The sequence below is a fragment of the Melospiza melodia genome, chromosome 11 (genome assembly GCF_035770615.1).
Source record: "Melospiza melodia melodia isolate bMelMel2 chromosome 11, bMelMel2.pri, whole genome shotgun sequence".
NCBI classification, from domain to species: Eukaryota; Metazoa; Chordata; class Aves; order Passeriformes; family Passerellidae; genus Melospiza; species Melospiza melodia.
The window spans coordinates 22,208,344-22,228,680 of NC_086204.1; the positions used below are offsets into that span (position 1 = coordinate 22,208,344).

A 20,337-nucleotide genomic window follows, 5' to 3' on the forward strand; every position below is an offset into this window, starting at 1 on the left:
GCGTGTCAACATATGAAGGCAGACCTGCATCCTTCCCCAGGGTGAGACAAGGCTGCTCTCCTGCTTGCAGAGGTGTTTACTCACTTGTGACCCGCCGGGCAGCCACAGGGGTGTCAGGTAGGTGCCACCCTCTGTGGGGTGACCATGTTTCTGTTGGTTTAAAATCACACACTGGAGTGTGTAAATTTGCACCAAGTTTGAAGGGAGTGAGAATTTTTGCTTTGTTTTTTTTTTTTAAACCACTTGTAAAAACAAGACGCAGATATTGAACTGGAGCCAACAACTGTATCTTTGTAAGACTCTCAACCACCAGCCTTTTGCTGACTCTAGAACAATAAATATTCAGAGCCTTAAAAGCTTTACTTCAATCTGCTTAGGAGAAAGCAGCCTCAAACAATGGCCAAGAAGGGATCTTGCCCAGCCTCAGCTTCAGCAGATCAGTTCAGAGAGGGAATGGCCCTCACCAGATCCTTGCAGCATCACAGCTCCTCGTTCTTTCACAATGCCAGAAATTGAAGGCCCCCCTGCAAAAGCCAGTTAGTTAGAGCACAACCACCCATGCAGCACATGTGGCCCAGCAGAGGAGACAAAGGCCTCTCCCAAGGTAGGAACAGGAACTACCAGATTGAGAGAGATGAACACATCTAAGATCAGAGCTGCCATCACCCCCATGGTGACGGTGAACCTCCGGCCTTACTTCTCTACATGTGGATTCAACTAGTTCAGATGGTATTTTAGGCTGCATATGGGGCTTTTCATCTTCAGAACACTTAACAGGCACGTGTTAATCCCTGCAACGCCCTTCCGTGGCAGATAAGTGTTTATTATCTCTGCTCTACAGCTGGTGGGATTGGCACAGCGGGGAGCTGCTCATTGTTGCAGACCCTGGGCAACTTCAGCTCCTGGGCTCCTTGAAAAGACACTGTGGGAGATCCCCAGGAGCCTGGGCCACATCCTGGGCCAGTGGAGCAGGGCTGGGCTGGGCACTATCCCCCAGATTTTCAGGAGAGGAAGTCAAAAGCATTTTCCAAACACAAAGCCCCAGGACACATCTCCACTGCCTTTGTGCGGTAGGTAAGAACAGCGGCGCTCATTTATTATGGGCAAATTAACGCCCATGGAGATTAAAGCTTTATCTCCTACCAGCTCAGCCACATCTGACTTAGTGCAGGGCTCAGGCTGACACTGTGTCCCCACGTGCTGGAGTGCCTCATCCCCACTGGAGCTCCCTCTCCACAGGGTCCCAGCACCACGTCCTCAGCTTTTCCATTCTACTCTGAGCTGTCCTTGTGCACCACCAGCCTGTCAGCTCTGCCTCTTCCTGCCTGTTGAAGCCCATGTTTGACAGACAAACACATAAAGAAGAGGAGAGGGCAGGCTGGGGACACCCCAGCCATGCGGTCCCAACACCCATGCATTAACATCAGTGTGACACTGACAGCTCTTTTCTGTGCATCCAAAGACAAATGTAAAATGAAGAACACCACCATGGGCACCAAAACCACCACCCCAGCCCCAAGCACAGAGCCAGGGTCACAGTGAGGAGGGAGGAATTACCGTGCACTTGGTTGATCTCAGAGTTGGATGACAGGATCTCATCAGCCAACTTTTGGGCGGTGGGCAGCACCTCGGTGTGGTGTGCTGTGATCAAATACTGAACAAACTTCTGGAGCTGGTCCCTGTTCATCTGGAAAAGGGTCTCTGAGATGGGAAGACGGAGTTTGACCTGGTCTGGCTTGCGGATCCTGTACAGTGAAAGCGCCACGACGTGAGCGCAGTAAAAAATGTCCTTGTTCCCACAGCCACACGTCACGGAGGTGATTTTGCAGCGGTCGAAGCTGATGGCCACCTTGTAGGTCATCTCTGGTTCTGTCGCAGTCGCTGGCTCCGTTACTGTTCCACTGAGGTGGAACCCTGGAGAGGGAAAGAAGAAGAGGGAAAGGTCAGGTTAGCTTCTCTCTGACCACAACCACCCATGCCAGCTGTGGCAGGAAGGAAAGCCAAGACTGCTTGTGTCTCTCTCTCATATACCAAGGAGTGCAGCACCCAGCACAGCTCATCCCCGTGGCTTACACCCAGCAACACCCAGCCCGTGTATACAAACACACTTCTGCACCAACACACACACACACAGCCAGACTCATCGGCGAGTTTATTTAACAGCCAAACCCTCAGGGGAAGAGCAAAGCTGCTCGGTTCCCATTTGTTTAAGTATCTCAGACTGTTTCTCTCCTGGGAGTCATTTCCATCCACGCCTCCCTCTCGCTGAATTTGCAACTCACATGAGTGAGGGCTGGTAGAAAAAGACCACGTTTGCTTTTCTTTGATGAGGCAGACAAAAAAAATCCACAAACTAAATGCAAAGCAATTCCAGCTTTGGTCTCTCGGCCAGGTAGAGTGCTCCAGGGCATGGTCACAGCTCTGAGCTCTTCCACACAGTGGAAACAAAGAGCAGGGACAGGAGCTATGCACAGACCAAACCACAGCTGGGGGAAAACCGCTCCCTGAGTTCCACAAATCGTTCACACCAATGTTATGGGGCTCCTGACAGTTCCTACCATGCAGAAAGTGGGTGCAGCGCCTTCAGGCATAAAATGTGAAAAAAGCTCCCAGAAGAACCAGACACATGAGGAACATGAAATGGGTTCAGAAAGTCCCATGGGTCCAAAGAATTATGGATGTACCAAGCAAGTGAGGGACTAAGTCAGTGAGATAAGACTGACTGATGGATGCCTATCAACCTCACTTTGAATGGGAGCATCAGGGAGTCCTCCTCATGATCCAGTTGCTGAGTGGGTGCAACACCAACACTCTGCACTTGCTCAGCCACCTGGAAAAGGGATATCCTTGTTTCTCACACTCATCTACCTTGTTCCTCCAAGAGAGTGAGGCTGCACCAGGAGGTTAATTAACACAGCCAGGGCAATCTGGTGTCCCCCTGTCAGAAGAACATGGTGTGGGACCTGGCACCTCACAGTGCCCATCCCAGCCATCCTCCCTGAGGAGGATGCTCACTTTTCTCCGTGCCACTGCAACCTTATTAAGCCTGTGTATGTACAGGTCCCTGCAGAGCCTGCCATCCCCTCGGAGAAGGCAGCAGACAGCTGAGAGCCCTACAATTAGCGACAGAAAAGGAGAAGGGGTGGGGGGGGTGAAGATTAAAATACATTAACTGCATCAAACCCTTGTGCGTTTGCCAGCTCTTACAAAGGCTTTCGGAGACAAATTCTACCAGAGGTTTTTAATAAATGGCATCAAAACCAGCTATTCACTGCCAGTCTCTTTAAAGCCACGCCAAAAACCACATTCAAATCTGATTAAGCGTCAAGGAGGTCTGCTTTTACTTTAGTGCCGGGGCGGGGGGAAAAGCAGACCTGTTCTGCTGCCATCACCCAAAAGCCAGCCCATGTGGCCAGCAGAGCAGGAGGGAGGGACGCCCAGCCCTGCACTGCCCTCCCTGCTCACGGGAGCAGGAGCAGCGTGGCTCTGGAGGCGCTGGGCTCGGCGCCGCGGCAGCAGCACGGGCAGGGGCTGACGAGCCTCCCCCTCCACACAAGCCCGTCCCCTGGCAGCCAAACTATATAAATCCAGAGGATAAACTCCAAAGTGTTTATGTTTTACCACTTCTCTGGTTTGCAATGCTTGGCAGGCGGCTCCGACTCACTGCCAGTTTCTCCCTGGTTTACTTTTTGAACAAGTTAAAGGGACTGGAAACCGCGTTCCTAAGCAAGTATGTACGTATATCCTCATATGTGTATGCCTGCACACACATATATAAAACACTCTAGGACAAATTACTGGCCATAAACACTGCCTTGAAATGCTTACTTTAACACGACTGTGGGCCAGACCCCACTTGGGGCTAACTGGTGTAAGGCTGGAAGAACTCATTTAACCAAATTATCTGTTTCAGACAGGTATAAGTCTGAAAATATATCAACTGTGGTCTGATCCGGCCTCTCACGACAGAGTATTTGTCCAGATATTCCTCAGGATATTCTCAGGCATCCCAAAAGCTGTGCTCTCCCATCTGCTCCAAGAGCTGGTCTTCACAATTCAGATCTGATCTGCACATCCAACAGGACCATCCATTATGTCAACGACTGCCAAGTTCATCTGGCACTCGAGCCCCAAGTCAAGTCTTGGTTTAGATTTTAGCTGTGGTGACAGCAGGTCTGTAGGATAAACTAGGAACTCTACAAAACATTTATCAAAAGTTGAGTCAGAAATTAAACACGGAGGGGTGGAAGAGAGATGAGCTGGCAGGCACAGAGGCATTATTTGTGGATATTTACATTAACGTGAGGTCAGACTGCAGCTAGCACATTGCAGCCAAGTCTGCACCCCAGCACCACGGCTGCTGAGCACACGAGCCCAGCAGTGATGGGTATCACAGTCCCAGAGAAGAGTGGTGGCTAAAAGGTAGGTTTTGGTGTGGTTACTTCATAGTCCATCGAAGCACACATTCCTGCTCCACATAGAACACTGGTGCTATCACCAAAAAGCTGTAGGTAGTCCTGGAAAAGTACAGCTGTCACTGTACCCTCCTCTCTGCTCATCTTACATCCTAGAAGAAAGAAGCATCCTAGGAGCTGAGATATCAACACTTCAATAGAGAGAAACACAGCCCTGATCACTGAGAGCAAAGACATACTCTGTGTCCTCCCTGTACATTCAATTTAAGATATTCCTACAGCCCAGTGCTTATCTAGGACTTCATCTTCTGTTCTTAACATAAGCTAACTTGGTGTTTGATTTGCTGCCAGCAAAGTGACAGTGCCAAGGCTTGAAAACCATGGAAAATAAATAATTAAATACCATCTTTGTAACTACAGACTCATTATGCCCCTCCAGAGTCTAGCTTTGTCCCAAGATCTTCACCTTTCCCCTGCCCCAGAACACCCTCTCCTACTTTTACCACAGAAGCTTCCCAGTGGATGGCTCTTTGATCGAGGTTGTAAAAGGAGCTGAGTGTTCACAACTGCCCCAGAAAAAGCACAGAAAGGTGCCATGAATGTTCATGGGCACACAGGGCATGATGAGCTCATCTCTTTCTAATCCCAGCTATCCAACCCATCAAATGGGGACAAAACACTGGAGGAAGAACCTTCCTTGTTTTTCTGCCACAGGACATTGCACCTCTGATTTAAATTAAAACAGATCCTAGAATTGTTTTCCAGAAGTTTGTGAGTTCCACATTACAAACTTGTCATCTGGGCAGCACTCTCCTCTTCAGAGCTGACAAACCCTGCAGGCTGGGAGGAGGACGGATCCACAAAAAATAAAATAAAAATTCCTGGGCTCTCAAACAGCTACAAAGGATCAAGCCTTTAGCAGGGATCCCAGTGCAGGAGACTTTGCTATTGGGACAACAGTATTAACACCTCAACAGAAGTGTTTTTAACCAAGATGGTGAATTCTTTGATTTCTAAACCTACTTGACCAAAAGAAGCTGTGCAAACTCTTCCAGTACTGCAAGATCAGAAAGCCTTTCAACAGGACATCTTTAACCCAGATATCCTCGTGCCAACCACCAGGAGAAACCACTAGCCTGTCCTGCAGCTCCAAACTACCATGAGGCCAGCTGCAAAGACTCTTTGCTTTGTGGCCTTCAGCAAATCACTGAAGATAAAGCAAACATATAGGCTGGTAATATTGAAATATCTGGAGTCTGGAGACAGGCAGATGCCCAGATGGAAATTTAAACCCCGAAAGCAAGCAAAACCCAGGCATAGCCCCTTCCCTTCTCATAACTGTGGCACCAACACTTGCAAGAGAGAGGAGGACTCCTCCACACCTACCACACTAGCTGGGAACCCGAGTGCTCAGCTCTGCTCCCTCTGGCAGTTGCTGCTCACAGCCATCCCTCGGATTTCACACTGCAGCCCAGACTGAAGTCACAGTTGTCATTTGCTAAGTTGTGCCATTCGGAAAAAACGAGCTCTTCCTTCCCAGGCGTGGCAGTCGCCCGCCTTCCCCGGAGCGCTGGCACAGTCCTGCAGGGGTGGAAAGCACCACAGAGCTGCAGCCACCTGCAGGACCCTACCCTGAGGATGCTGCACTGGCACTGCTGCGTGAGAGGGTGATGGCCAGTAACACACAGGTAACGTGGGGAACATTTCTTCATGGCACTGTGGTTCTTTTGTCTCCTCCACAGCCTCTTCTCTGTCCTTATGACAATTCTGAAGCAGGGCAAGGAACGGCTCAGTAGAGGGAAATGTGCACCACATCCATGCCATGAGCATGGACCGCTGGACCATGTACATAAAGAACTCACAACCACACCTAGCTGTCAAAACCTTAAGTAACCTCCCAGTACCTGAGGCTGATATTTTGGGCAGCCTCTGTTAGGAGCCACGTGATGGAAAGTCCATCCACGCAGCTTCCTGAAGGCACCAGCCACATCCCCTTGCATCACAGCCAGAGAGGGGTGGCTGTGGCTGACAGCAGCTTGGCTGCTCACTGCTCTTGTACTCTGTGCTCAGCTCCCAGGATTCTCCACCTCTAGCCAGATTAACCCCACTCCAAATCTGTGTTTGGGGAGCTCTGTCTTCAGGCAGGCAGGAGCTCTGTGAAACCAAATGGAAAAGAATAGATGGATATTTATGGGCCTCAGCAGATGTACATGAGGTAAACTGAAATTCTCAGTGCAAGTTGTATACACTAGGTTAACATGACCCAAATATGTTTTTTTTTAAATTTCCAAACCACAGCGGAAAGTTATTTTAAACTAAAGTGATTCCAAGCTCTTTAGTGATTAAACGGACTGCAGCTCCAGCTCCTAGTGGAAAAACCATTTGTTTTTCCAGTGTGTGAAAGCCATAACTAGCAATGAATAATAATTGCCGCACCCGAGTGTTATTTATAAGCCATTCTCAGTCACATTTCCATGCCTCGAAACAGCAGCTTTCTAAACATGAGCTCAAAATCGGTCAATATTTGTAATGTAGACAACACCCACGGGAGGAAGGTGTCGGTGTGCTCGGGCGGTGGGAAGCGGAGGTTAGTAAAATCTCCCGAAGCTTTCCAGCTTCTAGATCAATTCCTCCAGCCGGCTGATGCTGACAATTGCTCAGTCCCTGACCTTGCAGTTGGAAAGGAGATGGGCTCATGAACTCATTTGCACATGACAATGCTCCAGCAAAGTGAATCATCTGCCTCCGATAGTAACGAGAGTACGGCGTGCCCCAGCCCTCCCGGGCTCCATTCAACCAGCACAGGGCTGGCCTTTTGTGCTGCCAGTGCAAGAAAGACTCTGCTGAAGATGTGTGCAATTAAACCCACTTTTCTTGTTGCTCTTTTGATTCAGCGGCTCAATGAGAGGCACCCTAGGCAGGTGTTGTCACACACAGATAAAATGTGCCTTTTCAGAGCACTGGCAGACAGAAAGAAAGAGGGTAAGGCTGAATCAATTGCCATTTCTCCCTTGCAAAATAGGGAATCCAGGCTTCCAGCGAGTCAATGAGCAGAGCTGCTATGAGTTTCCATCCTCCCTCCTCTCCAAAGCTACTCTGTTTTGTGACCGCAGGCAAAGGTGCTGCTGTTGAGACAGACTTTGGCAGGGATGAAGGAGGCAGGCGATGGCTGGCCAGGAGGATGCTGCCCCAGCAGCACAGAGCCACAATTCTGCTGCTAAAAGATTCCCCCCTGCAGCCCTCCTCCCGGTCCCTACCATGCTCCTGCCCTTGCCCAGTCATTATCATCCTGGAAAAGCACCTCCACTTTCACAGAGCTAACAAAGACCATTAATATCACCCCAGGAAGGAGCCATGCCCGCAGCTGAGCTGCCGCAGGAGGAGCCGAAACAAAGGGATATGGATGAGTTGGAGAGCATGCACCATGCCTGCAAGGGTCCCCACCACACACCTACGGCCTCAGGCACCCACTACCACAGGTTTGGGAGAAATACTCTTCTACCACCTCTCCAGGTAGGCCAGGGAAGAAGCAAGAGCTGCATCTGTAAACAGAGGAGATGGAATGGGGCTGTTTGTGCTGGAGGGAGCCGTAAGCTCCTCTGAGCAGCTGAGTAAGCTGGAGGGACGCTCTCTCTGCCATCTGCTCTGATCCCACAACACCTCCTGCAAATGAAGAGTCAATCCGCTGGTTTCTATCCCTGTTAACCTCTAATCAGCCAAGAGGACCGGCCTCTGCCTTGCTCTTTATCCGAGCCAGCTAATGCGTGAAGCACACCGCGCTTCCCATCTGCTCCAGCATTACTAGAGTTAAAGGACAAAGCCGTTTCCCTGTCCCGAGCATTCACTTACACAGATGCCCTTGTATTAACTCAATTTCTCAGTGATTTCCATTATTACCCTTACGAGATTTCTGGTGTTTGTTTATCTAGGAGCCTGAAATGGAGGTTTTTCCCCTCCCCCTACCCAGCTCAGGGGCTTGGCTGGCCCAAGGCCATGCTCCAGACAACCAGTCCTAATCTGTGATTTTACCCAAAAGTATTACAAAATGTTCTCCATTTTCTCCCCAGCCTGGAGTGCTCTTTGTTGCCCATATCATTCTTAAGAACCAGGTTTTTTGGGTCCTTGTTGCCAGCCCCAAAGCCAAGACCATCCCTTCCAGCATCACCTTCCACAATCGTCCAACACCTGCCCACAAATGGGTTTTTAATCTACGCAGATGTACAACCCTTGCTCTGAAGACATACGGTTTGGGCAAAAAAGAAAAAAACACAACCAGTTTTAAAGCTTGGACTGATTTCCTCTGCTAAGGTGTAGCCTTGCAAGCTGAATTCCCCTGCTAGCAGGTCAGATCCAGTCAATCTAAATGATGGTTCTGAAGCAACAGAAAGGGCTTGAAGAGACGACGACTTCACTGCATCTTGGTTAACATGTGATGCAATAACTAGTGGCAAAATGCTGTCAAGTCTCCGTTCTTTACTGCTACAGTGTAACTAACTTATAGGCATCTTGAATATAAAGACTTTTCTTACAAAAACCAGAAATGTGAGAAAGGTGAAGATGTGCAGTACATTTTTAAGCAGAAGCAGTGAATGCAGCATCCTTACAGTCAAGGGAGAAAACGCGATGCATTTTTGTGACCATCCCCAAAGCATCCAGCCCTCTCCTCTTCTCCCTGTGCCTACAAGTGGCTATACCCGAACAAGGAGCAACATGGTTCCTTGTTCAGGTGTTTGCTCAGCAGATGCAAGGGTGTTTTTAAGCATGAAAGAAAATATCCACAGGGAGGAAATTCACTTTTGCCGCAGCTTCCGGGCTCATGCGTGCCATCAGTTGGAGCTGCCACAAAGCAAACCCAGCCCCGCGCTGTCACCACCTCGGCTGCCTCAAGGAAACTGATGGGAGATGCCAAAACTCACACACGAGACTCAGATGGGGTCATCTCCTGACTTCAATGAAGCCACCCAGATTTCCAACAGCTGAGAAGCTGGCTTCTAGCACATAAAAGGGTTCTAATTAGGAACTGCCTCTTATCCCTTCATGCAAGCTTCACCATGATGGGATCACTGAACTTCATCACAGTCAAAAGCAAAGGGAGCAGTGCTCTTCCCTTCATCGCCTTTTTAATGTGGTGATTCACAGAGCTCTTAGCGCCACAAAAACATAATCCCGGCCCTTAAAGCAAAGTGCCTCCTGTGCCAGAGCCCTTAACCCGTTGCTCCTGGTTTAAGGGCTCCTTCCATAGGGCCCTCTGCTTGTGCAAGAAGTTGATCCAGAGCCATGGACATGCTTTTCTCTCGAGGTATCTGCTCGCCTTGCTGACCTGTTTTTCTGAGACACAACCTCCCTCCGGAATTGGCCGCTTTTCCAGGACTTACCCTGAGGCTGGGGAGCAGCTTTGGATTTTGTCTCCAAACATGCAAAGATAAATTGCATTCGATGCGTATTTTACCATTTAAAGCTGCCTCGGGAGTGGGCCATCTTCAAATCAAAACACAAATTCAATTTACCAATATTGAAAAACAAAAGCAAAACCAAGCCTGAGAAGCTCCTGACTTGTCTTCTTCCCACATTTTGGTCTTGTATAGGGCAGGACTATCTTAATCAGAATCAAACCAGGGCATCACACAGTAATGGAGGGAAGCAGGACACCACCCTGCTCCTCCCTGAGACACCAGACCTTAAAATAGCAGCTCTACAATTTATAGGGAAGTTATTAGTTATGATTTTCCTGGCCCTCAGACGCCTTCCAAGGGAATGAGGCAGCCTAGATTCAACGTGAAAATCTGCTCCAAATTCTTCCCCAAAAAGACACTTTTTCCACTAAGAATAGCTCTTTCATTTTTAAGAGAGCATAAAGTCTGACTTTCTAAGTCACTGGCAGTGTTGTTAAATGAACACTGTATTTACAAAGCATTTCAACAGCATTTCTGGTAATGGTCTCAGTAACAAATTTGTTGAAAAGGTCAATTAACTTCCTTCCGAGAACCTCACTTCTAAACACAGAAAATGGCTTTGCATTAAAACTGCCTCCCCAAAGTGGAAAAAGCTCTAAGGTGACACCATTTTGCCATTTCCGCCCTCAACTCCCCATTCAGGAGCTGAGCAAAGACCCCAGGAGAAGGCACCAGAATGACTCCCCTCTCCTGCTGACTTTTAGAATAAACCCACCTTTTTTTTTTCTTTTTACACATACATATATATAATTTCACTAAGGAGACCACAGACACACACTTTATATTGCAGAAATATTATTATACTTAAACAGCTTAGCTCACTTCAGTAACTTCATGAAAACTTTGCCATTTCCTCCCCACTCTGGCCCCCAAACCAATAAAGCTTAAATTCTGGAGCTTATTTGGGCTGCTCCATGTAGGGAAATTATCTGCTCATTGCAGAATAAATTATTCAGCAATTGCTATTCCAGATCAGCCTCCTCTGTTGACATTTTATTCCAGAATAATTTTTGGAAACTCTTTGAGTAGATTTCTGAAGAAAGGGACCTCAATTCCAGGACAGGGAGTTATCCAAATACCTGCTGGCACACCAGTGGCTGGGCTGGTCATCATCCCATGGAGAGAGCCTTGATCAGAGCCATCTCAGAAGAGGAGATGAGGTGGTATCAAGTTTGGGAAGACTGACTGCTGTATTTCAACATCCAGCAAAAAGTGAGGTGAAGGAAAGGCACAGACCTTGATTTTGTGTGGAAATAAATGTTTTTTTGAGCTTCCTTTCAATCCATAAATTGCAAAGCAAGAGGAACCACCCAGCAAGAGGCTGGTGGACTTTGCATCACAAGGTGTAACATCAGGAGGGTGGCGCAGCTTTTATCCATCATGCAAGGAAAGCGTTGAGGGTATTTGAGAAGCACCAACTCTGACAGTGGAGAGCCCTGGCAAAGCATCTACGTGTGCTGTGGCAGTCTCCAAGCCCAACTCAGCCTGCTGGTGGATGTTTTGTGCCTCTTCCACACAGCCCAGGGCCTTTTCTGGGTATTCTCCAGTTCTACCAAATTATGCATCACATCCAACACTACTCAGAGTCGGCTCCATGGAGCCCAGAGGCCGTGCCTGAGCAGCCAGACTCATTGCCATTTCCTGGGTACAACCATTTCCACAACTCCCACAAACAGCTCCCTGGTACAAACACCAGCACGCACGAACCTCAACACACTTCAGAGGGCAACAGCAAAGCAATGTGTTCATGCACTGCAAGGAAAATTAAAGAGGGATAAGACCAAGCCAAGCGAGGCAACCACATAAAAGCCCTCAGTTGCCAGTATGTCCTCTCTGGTGAGACCCCACAGCGAAGTTCTGGGTCATGGCTGACAAGCAGTGAAATTTCCCGATTCTGCAGGACCAAAACCCTCTGCAGAACAGTCAACATGCTTTAAATAACACTTTAAAAACCCTTTTGATCACATTAGTCTTCACATGACCTTTCTGAGAAGTCAGGAAGGCAGCGGGAGGTCTGCAGAGCAGAGAGTTCCCCAGCAGCCCTCCTTGCTTGAAAGGAATGTGGTTGGGAGACAGATGCCTGACAAAGATGCTCTGCTCTCCTGCATCAGCAGTTTTCACCATCTTTAGCATGCAGGCATTTCAGGAAAAGCAGATTCCCGTGCAGTGATTTTAAGCCCCTCAGTACCACCCTTTTTCCTTCTGGACACACATTGTGCCCAGCATCTCCCAGCCACACATCACAGAGCTTGGCTTTAGCAAGGAGCACGCAACTGGAAAGCTGTCCCGGAAGATCCACCATGCACAGGAAAACACCAGCCCCCTCCTGCTTTTCGAGTCCAAGATGACTCCACAGCTTCACAGCCTTCAGAAACACAAAGGGCCACAAAAGCTGATATCCAGGGAAATAGGAGCCATCGCTCTTGCTGGGTCGGGAGCAGTGTACAGGCTGCCTCTGCGAAACTCATGTTTCTCATTAAAAACTTCACAGATTTTTTTTTTTCTTCCCCTGGAAAAACATTGTTATTCAACCCACAGCCTAGACTGCAGGCTCCTCCGTTTGCTTTTGATGCAGTGCAAACATCTAAAATGACACCATGTAATGACAAGATCTGTCATCGGGATGGCTGGGGCTACAGTAGAAAGAAAAACAAAGGAACGATCCTTTCCTTCTCCCTAGAATTCAACACAATTAAAACAAAAGGAAACCTATATTGTGAAGTTAATGCTAAATACAAAGGATTGAAGGGAAAAGGGAAAAGCGTGATGTGAAACATTTAGTGATGGTTTTCTTCCATTATGTGACATGAGGCCCCTTTGGCAGTGGATGGAGGGTCTCCAGCTCCTCTAAACACAGATCTATTTCAGTAATTAAGTTCTCTTACAAAGGGGGAGAGGGAAAGGGCTGCAATATCTCAGATAACTATCTGTGGGTGAAATTCCACCTCTGCAGCCTCCTGAAGCTCCTGGTTAGCCCCCATCCTCTATGGGACAAGCCAGGCACAGCTCCCTGGCAGCAGACACAGTAGGTACCAAAGGGTTATCAGCACATTCATCACAATTTGGAACTGGAAGCAACCAAAAACGCAGTCAGCTCAGCATAATGGGAAAGAAATAAAGTAAAAAGCAAAACCAGATGAGCAACTAGGAACTGACTCCTCTCTTCCCTTTGAAAAGGGAAGCCAGTAATTTGAGAGAAGGTGGTTTTACCCACAATCTCAGCAAAGGGTTTTAGGAGTTGCCCTAATAATCACATACCCTAAGTATTACACAGTACTCCCACTTAAGAGATGGGAAAACATGGTGGGGAAATCTTCCTGACCCTTGAAAGCAGGTCCATAGGCATGCCCAGAAAAAGAGGAGCAAGTCCCACACTGTAGGTGACATGTCCTGGCTTGGGGAGGTCTCTCTTCTGGGCAGATGGCAGAGTGCACCTGAGGAGCTGCACCCTGCTCTTTTTCCTGCTCCAGGATGAGCAGGAGCAGAGTCCCCCTTCCCCTGCCTGGGAAACCAAGACAGAGGGGTCTGGCAGCAAATTCAAGGCCAGGGAGCACTGGCTGGGAAGTATGCAAGGAGTCCGTGCTCCACTGCTGTGTCTCTAGAAGGAAACCTCCAGACCTGCCTTACCCCCAGACATCTTCCTGGGGCTCAACTTGTAATATCTGCAAGGTTTTAAGTAAACTCCCATGTCTGGGCTTTCCAGAAACCACTGCCACTAACTATATATGGTACTTCACTGCAAAATTAATTGCCCTAATGAGAGTGGTCAGGGCTGATGATGCTCTCACTAAAATGACACCTGCAAATGTATCTGTGCAGGTGGATTCCATACTGCCCTGATGCTGGGTGTTGCTAACCCCACTTCCACAGCTGCTTAGCAACTCCCACAGTTTGCTGCACCGACTGTGTGTACACCATCAAGTACCCTCACATTCAGGTTTTGCAGGTGAGGAACGGACAGGAGATAACACAAAGGCCATTTTCTCCTACAGGAGGTGCCACCTCAGCCTCTGCTGGACCTCTGAAAGTTCCTCCAGGATGCCAACGTGCAGCACACACCACTGAACAACCACTATCAAACAATTTGCCGTGGAAAAGCCTCAGTCTGTGGAGCCACATCAGAACCCTGGTTATCACAGGCACTTCGAGAAGATGCAAGCATGATCTTGAAACCACCAAGGTACAGAAATAAACTCAGTTTGCTTTCCAAAGCTTGTAACATTTTAAGCAGATACAACTGCTTTTGTCATGGCTTATGGCTTCTGAGTAACTTGAGCTGCTCAGAGAAGTTAACATCAGCCTGATGCACAGCCAGACTCCACCATCATACCCACACTCCCACAGAGGGGGTATGCATGACACTTAGGCCAAGGTCACCTCCAAACCAAACACAGCACCACCTCAGGTGGGTGTCTGAAGGAAGCAGCTGTGGGTTTCTGGCATCTCCAGGGGGCTGAGACCTGACTGGCACCACACACCGAATGATGATGCTCGCCTGGAGGAGCAACACTAGGATTGCCCAGTGATACACAGGGAAGATGTGTCTGTCCAGTTGTGCTGGGTTTCAAATTTACCCAGAGCTAAAAGAAATGAGAACCTTAAAGTTCCCAGCAAGACCAATTCAATTCTCCCTGAGCCCTTGCTCAGAAACCTACTTGCAGAACTTCACACCCACCACTTGTGTGCACAGGGAATGGTCAGCCTTTACAGGCTCTGACACTGATGCACTCACCTCAACAGCAAACAGTCCTTCAACAACACACACGCCAAATTAAAATGATTCCAACCCTCAGCAGCATCTCTCTCTGAAGAGCAACTGCCATTACTTATTAATTTGCTTCCTCAAGATAAACATGAAATTTATTAAAGTCTGAAACAGACCAGGAGCACACAAGGCAGCAGAGGGGCAGGGGGTTGCCACTTGTCTTTAAAAAAATAAATACTTCTATGCTAGATTACACTTTCCAGTTGCTGTTTCCCCCAGGAACCAGTTTCCACTCTGTGGAGGATGGAAACCCCACAGACTACTATGTTATGTTGAGGGCTCAGTCATGTTTGGGGGGAGGAAGCACCAAATTTTGGACCTAGCAGGTGAAATGGAAATAAAAATAGACATTTTAAAATAAAAGCTAAATGCATCTGAATGATGAGTGCATCTGTCTACAGGCTGCTCTCACAGATCATGACCTTGACATCTTGCAGAGGAGGTGCAACCTTTGACAATCAATTCAGCTCCTTGTTTAGAGAAACTGCTCCATTAAACCTAGAGATGAACTCAGCATGGATGAAGAGACCAACACTTCCCAGGAGAGCTGAAAACAGTCTCACTCCATTCAGTCAACAAGCAGGTGATGCTCGTGGGTGGAACTAGAAGAACAAAACTCTTCAGTACAGTTTCCTACGTCATCTACAGTGAGGAGAAATGGTTGGAAGGATGATGAGGAACAGAGTTCCCTTCATGCTCACAATGTACATTTGCAAAAGCAAAACATCATCTGTGGATTTTCCACCCATGCAACAGCCGCTCCAACAGCCTTGCTTTCATACATCCCCCTTGTTTCTCCAGTCACAAGGGAGGAATTAAAAATGGCTGTTTCCAACCCAGTACAAGTTATCAACTGCATCACTACACCAGCACAAAGGAAATTATGTTCACAGTATATCCAGCATTTGTGCAGACAGGAGTACATAGGAGATAAAAGGGAAAGAAAACTCACAGCAGGTAATCAGGACACCTAAAATACAAGTGGCAGGTCTGCAGTCATGGCTGCCTTCAGTCCTGGTGGTTTGCTAAAAACCAACTTGATTTAAGTGATCAGTGCAGAGCAACAGCACTGAGGATACCCCTGGGGCAGTCACAATCTTGGGACCTCTAGGATGCCATGAAGCCCTTATTCCTCAGCCTCCCCCTCAATGAAGGTCTGAAACCCCACATTAGCTTCCTATCATCTCCAACCACACTACTGTAAGAACCACAGCTTTGAGAGCTCTGTGCCATCAAGAGCTGCATTCAGGCCATGGGTATGAAGTGTGCTGGGGTGAGACACCCCCAGACCCATAAGTCTGAGTGAACTGAACTAAAAAGAAATGAAAACCAAATCCCCTGAGACCATCCCAGACTCGATGAAGTTCAGCCAATCCCAACTGTTCTCTTCTCCTACTGACCCCTGGACCACAGCAGTCATGGGACTGTGGTGGTCACACCTTTGCAATCCTCAAGCCACATGCTTGGGAAATGCTATTCCAGTTCAACACCCCTGGGAGATGTGATGACTGAAGGGCCACCAGTGTTCATCCCCAAGCTGTCCTGCAGCAAGAAGACAGATGGAACAGCATGGTGGAGGCAGGCACAAGTGACAACGCCAGCTTGGGGCAGCCCAGCCTCCTGCTACTCTTCACCCATCACTGTTCACCCAGCTCCTCCACATCCAGGGTGGGCTACAGGTATCACCCAGTATCCAAAGCAGATGCTGGATCCAGCTACCACCACTGAAGATACCAATTAAACACACCTTGAAATTTTTGGCTTCCTGTATCTGTGTCGACTGGATAGTTAAGCTGACACCTTTGCACATTCTCTTTGTCTGGAGCCAACAGATCAATCTGCCTCAAATACAGGAGATCTCTTTTTAACACTCCAAAGCTAATGAAAAAAATCCCCTCTGGTGAAAGGAAAACACTGGATCAGAGAAGTTTTATTAGCCCTTAACCATGTAAAGTTGGAAGCTCGTCCCCTGTTTAATTCTAATACTCCAACTCTGTTAAACATTAACTGTATAAATAATCAAATACTTCACATGACAGAGTCATACTTCCAATATGGGGCAAATAACCCAGAGGGTAATGAAGGGTGTAGTCTTCTGGTCTGAAGGATTTCCAGCGCTCTCCAAAAAGCAGAACAAAGACAGTCCCTTCCCCCTCCTCTGCCTTCAAAGCAAAAGCTTTGATTCACTTGGGGAGACCACATCAAGCCAGAGCAGAGGCATGCAAGTGATGTATCTCATCATTCCCCTCTGCTCCAGAGACACACATGAAACCACCAGCCACTGTGTGGTCTCAGCCTTCTCAAACAACTTGCATCCACTCCTACAACACCCAACTCTCCCTGGTCGTGCTGGCTGGCAAGCTCTGAGAGCCCTTCTCACCCTTGCTCTGCACTGCTTGGGGAGGTGATGTGGCACCAACCACCCAGCCCACATCAGTCCCAGACTCAGACCATCCACCAAACCCCAACGTTGCTTCTTCAATAGGAGTGTTCTCCTGGCAAGCAGGACTTAAAGCAGGCAGGAGCTCCAGCTCTCCAAAAGTCTGTGGTCTTCCACCTGGCTCAGAGGGGCCACAGACCCAACCCCACTGAAAACATCCCTGGTCTCCATTGCTTGTAACATGGATCACAACCACGTGGTGTTCTTGAAATTAAGCTCTCACTTTCCTTGGGCTTTGGTTTCCCTGACTGCAAAGCTGGGACAATGTCCCTTCTGGGGTTCATAGGGGTATTTAAAGGAGCAGGCTGAAGTTCAGTTCCTCAGGAAATGACTGGTGCATTTGCTGTGGAAGAAAAGCTCTACGAAGGAAAAAAAAAATGTTTGAAAGAAGTTAAAAATTAAAAGCTGCATTAAAAGTATATAAAAGTGATGCTGACCATTCCTCTCATCCAAGACCAAGCTAAGGTAATTTTTTGAAATATGTAATCATCTGATGCCCAGGACTGCCCCAGTTTAGACTGATGCTCTCACTTTAATGCTAACTGAAAAGCTTCAAGTGATGCTTGACAATCAAAGTATCAAGAGCCAAACGGAGAATGGTCTGACCCACAGCCCTGCCTAAAACTGCACTTTCAGTACTCCTGAGCTGACTTTGGAAAGCCAGTATTGGCTTTGGCAGAACCCAGGAGAGCCATTGTGCATTAATTATCACTCTTGCTCTGCAGATAGACATACAAAAGATAAAGACAACAGTGAGGCTTGTTCAGAACAAGGGATCCAGCACCATCTCAGCACAAGTACCTTCTCCTTCAAGTGTTATTCAACCATCCAGATTTTGAAGACAGCCCTTGACTGAAGGCTCTTTACCTACACTGTAAGGTAAAGCATGGACTCACCAAAACCCATGTGATTTTTGTCCACATTGTTACGTTTAGGTTCAGCACACCACCTGAGCTATACAAAAAAATCACCTCTCCCATGCACAGCCATTAGACCAAAATCTGCATTGTTGAAGGAGTCAGCAGGACTCCTCTCTATCAGCTGCATGGACAAGAAGAGACCCACTTCCACCACTGCACCCCCACAGCACAGCTGAGCAGAGCTGCATGGTCCATCATGACACCTACATAATATTTCAACCAAAATTGGACTGTTCTGGGCTTCTCCCAGCAAGACCCTGACTTATCTCCTCCTCCTGCTGACAGCTGAGAGTGCAGCTGGGATCGACAAGAACAGAGAAAGGCTCTTGGTTTCTAGAATGTCAGCTGTGGAGATGGGGGAAACCAGGTGTTGCATTCTTGGGGAAATGTTTTTCCTGGTCAGCCCATCATTTTCTATGTGCTCCTCTCAGCACCCCCAGGAAGCACACACAGCATGTACAAGAGCATAAGACACCCCTCAGGGGCCCCCAACCTACCAGCACTGACTGGAATAGCTCAGGCTTAAGCCCAACTCTTTGCAGACACAGCCCATCCCACACACAGAGAGTCTGAGAATGTAGAGAGTGAACATGAAGGGGAGAAGGGTCCCAGATCCTTGGAACTTGGTCCCTTCAGGAAGCCACATTGATAAGGGCTTAGCATGGCTTCACAACATCTGTAAGGAGGTTTCAGCACGTAACTCAGATGTCATTCAAGTTACTGGTGCAGCACTGGAGGAAGGACCCTCTGAGAGCATTGGACACGAGCATCTCAGTCCCTCCTGGCTCCCTCACCCACGCTGACACACTTCACAGGCAAGCTGCCCACGCCTGGAACAAGCAGTCTGCTCCAGGGCCGATTCCCACTGCATCTCCCATCCTCGTTTAAAATGAGAGCTAGATGGTTTCCCTCTTGTACATGGTGCAATGCCAGCCACACTGAACAGGCTTCATGTAAAACACAGCCCACTGCCTTTCCAAGCCAAGGGGGAGACATTCTCCCAGTCTGCAGATAGCAACTTCTGACACCCTTAAAGCCAAGCTCTTGGTCTTGCTTTCCTTCATGAAGCAAAAGCAGAAAAAGCACCACAGCTCCCTGAGTCCTGCTTTTTCTGCCATCTCCTTCAGCAAGATAGACATACAGACCTCCTCCAGCTCTGCAGCAAAATCTTATAAACAAGTCACACCCGACAGGGACATGGAGATGCCAGGGACATTTCTGAAGGACAGCAGCCATGATGAAAGCCAGAGCTGAACAGATTTCCTATCAGAAAGGTTAAATCTTGAAGATCACTCCCTGAAACACTCATCCCAAAGGGAAAGACAGGTTTTAAGGTGAAACCAAAGAAGGAAATTCAGCCAAAAGAACCACGTCCCAGCCTGTGGTGCCACGACTGATGTGGCATCCAACAGAGCTGCACAGCCCTCGAGCCACTGCCTGACCCATCCTTCTCCATTCCCGCAGTAAAAGCACAGAGAGCCCAGGAAAAGCAGGTAAGGCTCCTTCTGAGGAAATGCAACCCTGTTCCTCATGAAGCTGATGGAAAGGATTATGTCCGATGGCCAGAGAGCTCACTCACACTGAGGGCTCTGGGCAGCACCTATGTAAGCTTTTCTGGCATGGATGCTCTCCCCCAGACACCTGCCATCACTCTGCTTGGAGACACTCGGGTCACAGAGCAGCTGGAGGACACAAGAAGCCCCAAAACAAGGCAGAGTCACCAGCATCACGCTGCACACCTCTGAGATGCAGAACCTAGGGGCTGGAGGCACCAAGGCAGCCAGGATGCTGTGGCAGAGCTGCTGCCACCAACCTCCTCCTACACCAGCCACCCACTACTCCAGCACCACCAGCGGTCCAGACCTGGAGGTAAAGCCACGAACCACAGCAGGAGAAGGGCAGACACAGAGGCAGGAGAACCAAGGGCTCTTTGCCTCCCATGCAGCCCTGTAAATGCAGCCAGAAAGCCTTTTGGACCTACAGTTCCTTATGCTGACAGAAAATTCAAGCTGAGTTTTACTCTTGACTTGCAAATCCTGAGGAGGAGGAGGAAAAGGGATTAAAAAAAGCCAGGCCATCTGCTCAAGGGCCTTGCAGCAGAGAAGAAGGCTGCACATGGTGATTCTCCAGGTAGAGCCCTGGTACAACTTTCAGGTTGACTTGGCCATTTGATTTTTTTAGTGCAGTTCTGGACCCAGATGTTTCATAACACACACTATCAAGTGTGTACATGTGAGGAAACTACCTCCAATCTGAATATCCCTGAGAGCACATTGCTCTTATTAAACACTGCAGAGCTATTGCTCCATGCAGCATTAACAGTACAAGACGTTCTGGTAGACTA

At 48.4% G+C, this 20,337-nt stretch overlaps 1 protein-coding gene across 1 annotated transcript in view; it reads right to left on the minus strand.

The window, feature by feature from the left end:
* Nucleotides 1-20,337, minus strand: part of ZSWIM5 (zinc finger SWIM-type containing 5) — a 97,592-nt gene that overhangs the window by 29,526 nt on the left and 47,729 nt on the right. Inside the window, exon 2 of the mRNA XM_063165982.1 lies at nucleotides 1,558-1,914. Within this exon, the coding sequence (XP_063022052.1) occupies nucleotides 1,558-1,914 (357 nt within the window). The remainder of the gene's footprint in view (nucleotides 1-1,557; nucleotides 1,915-20,337) is intronic.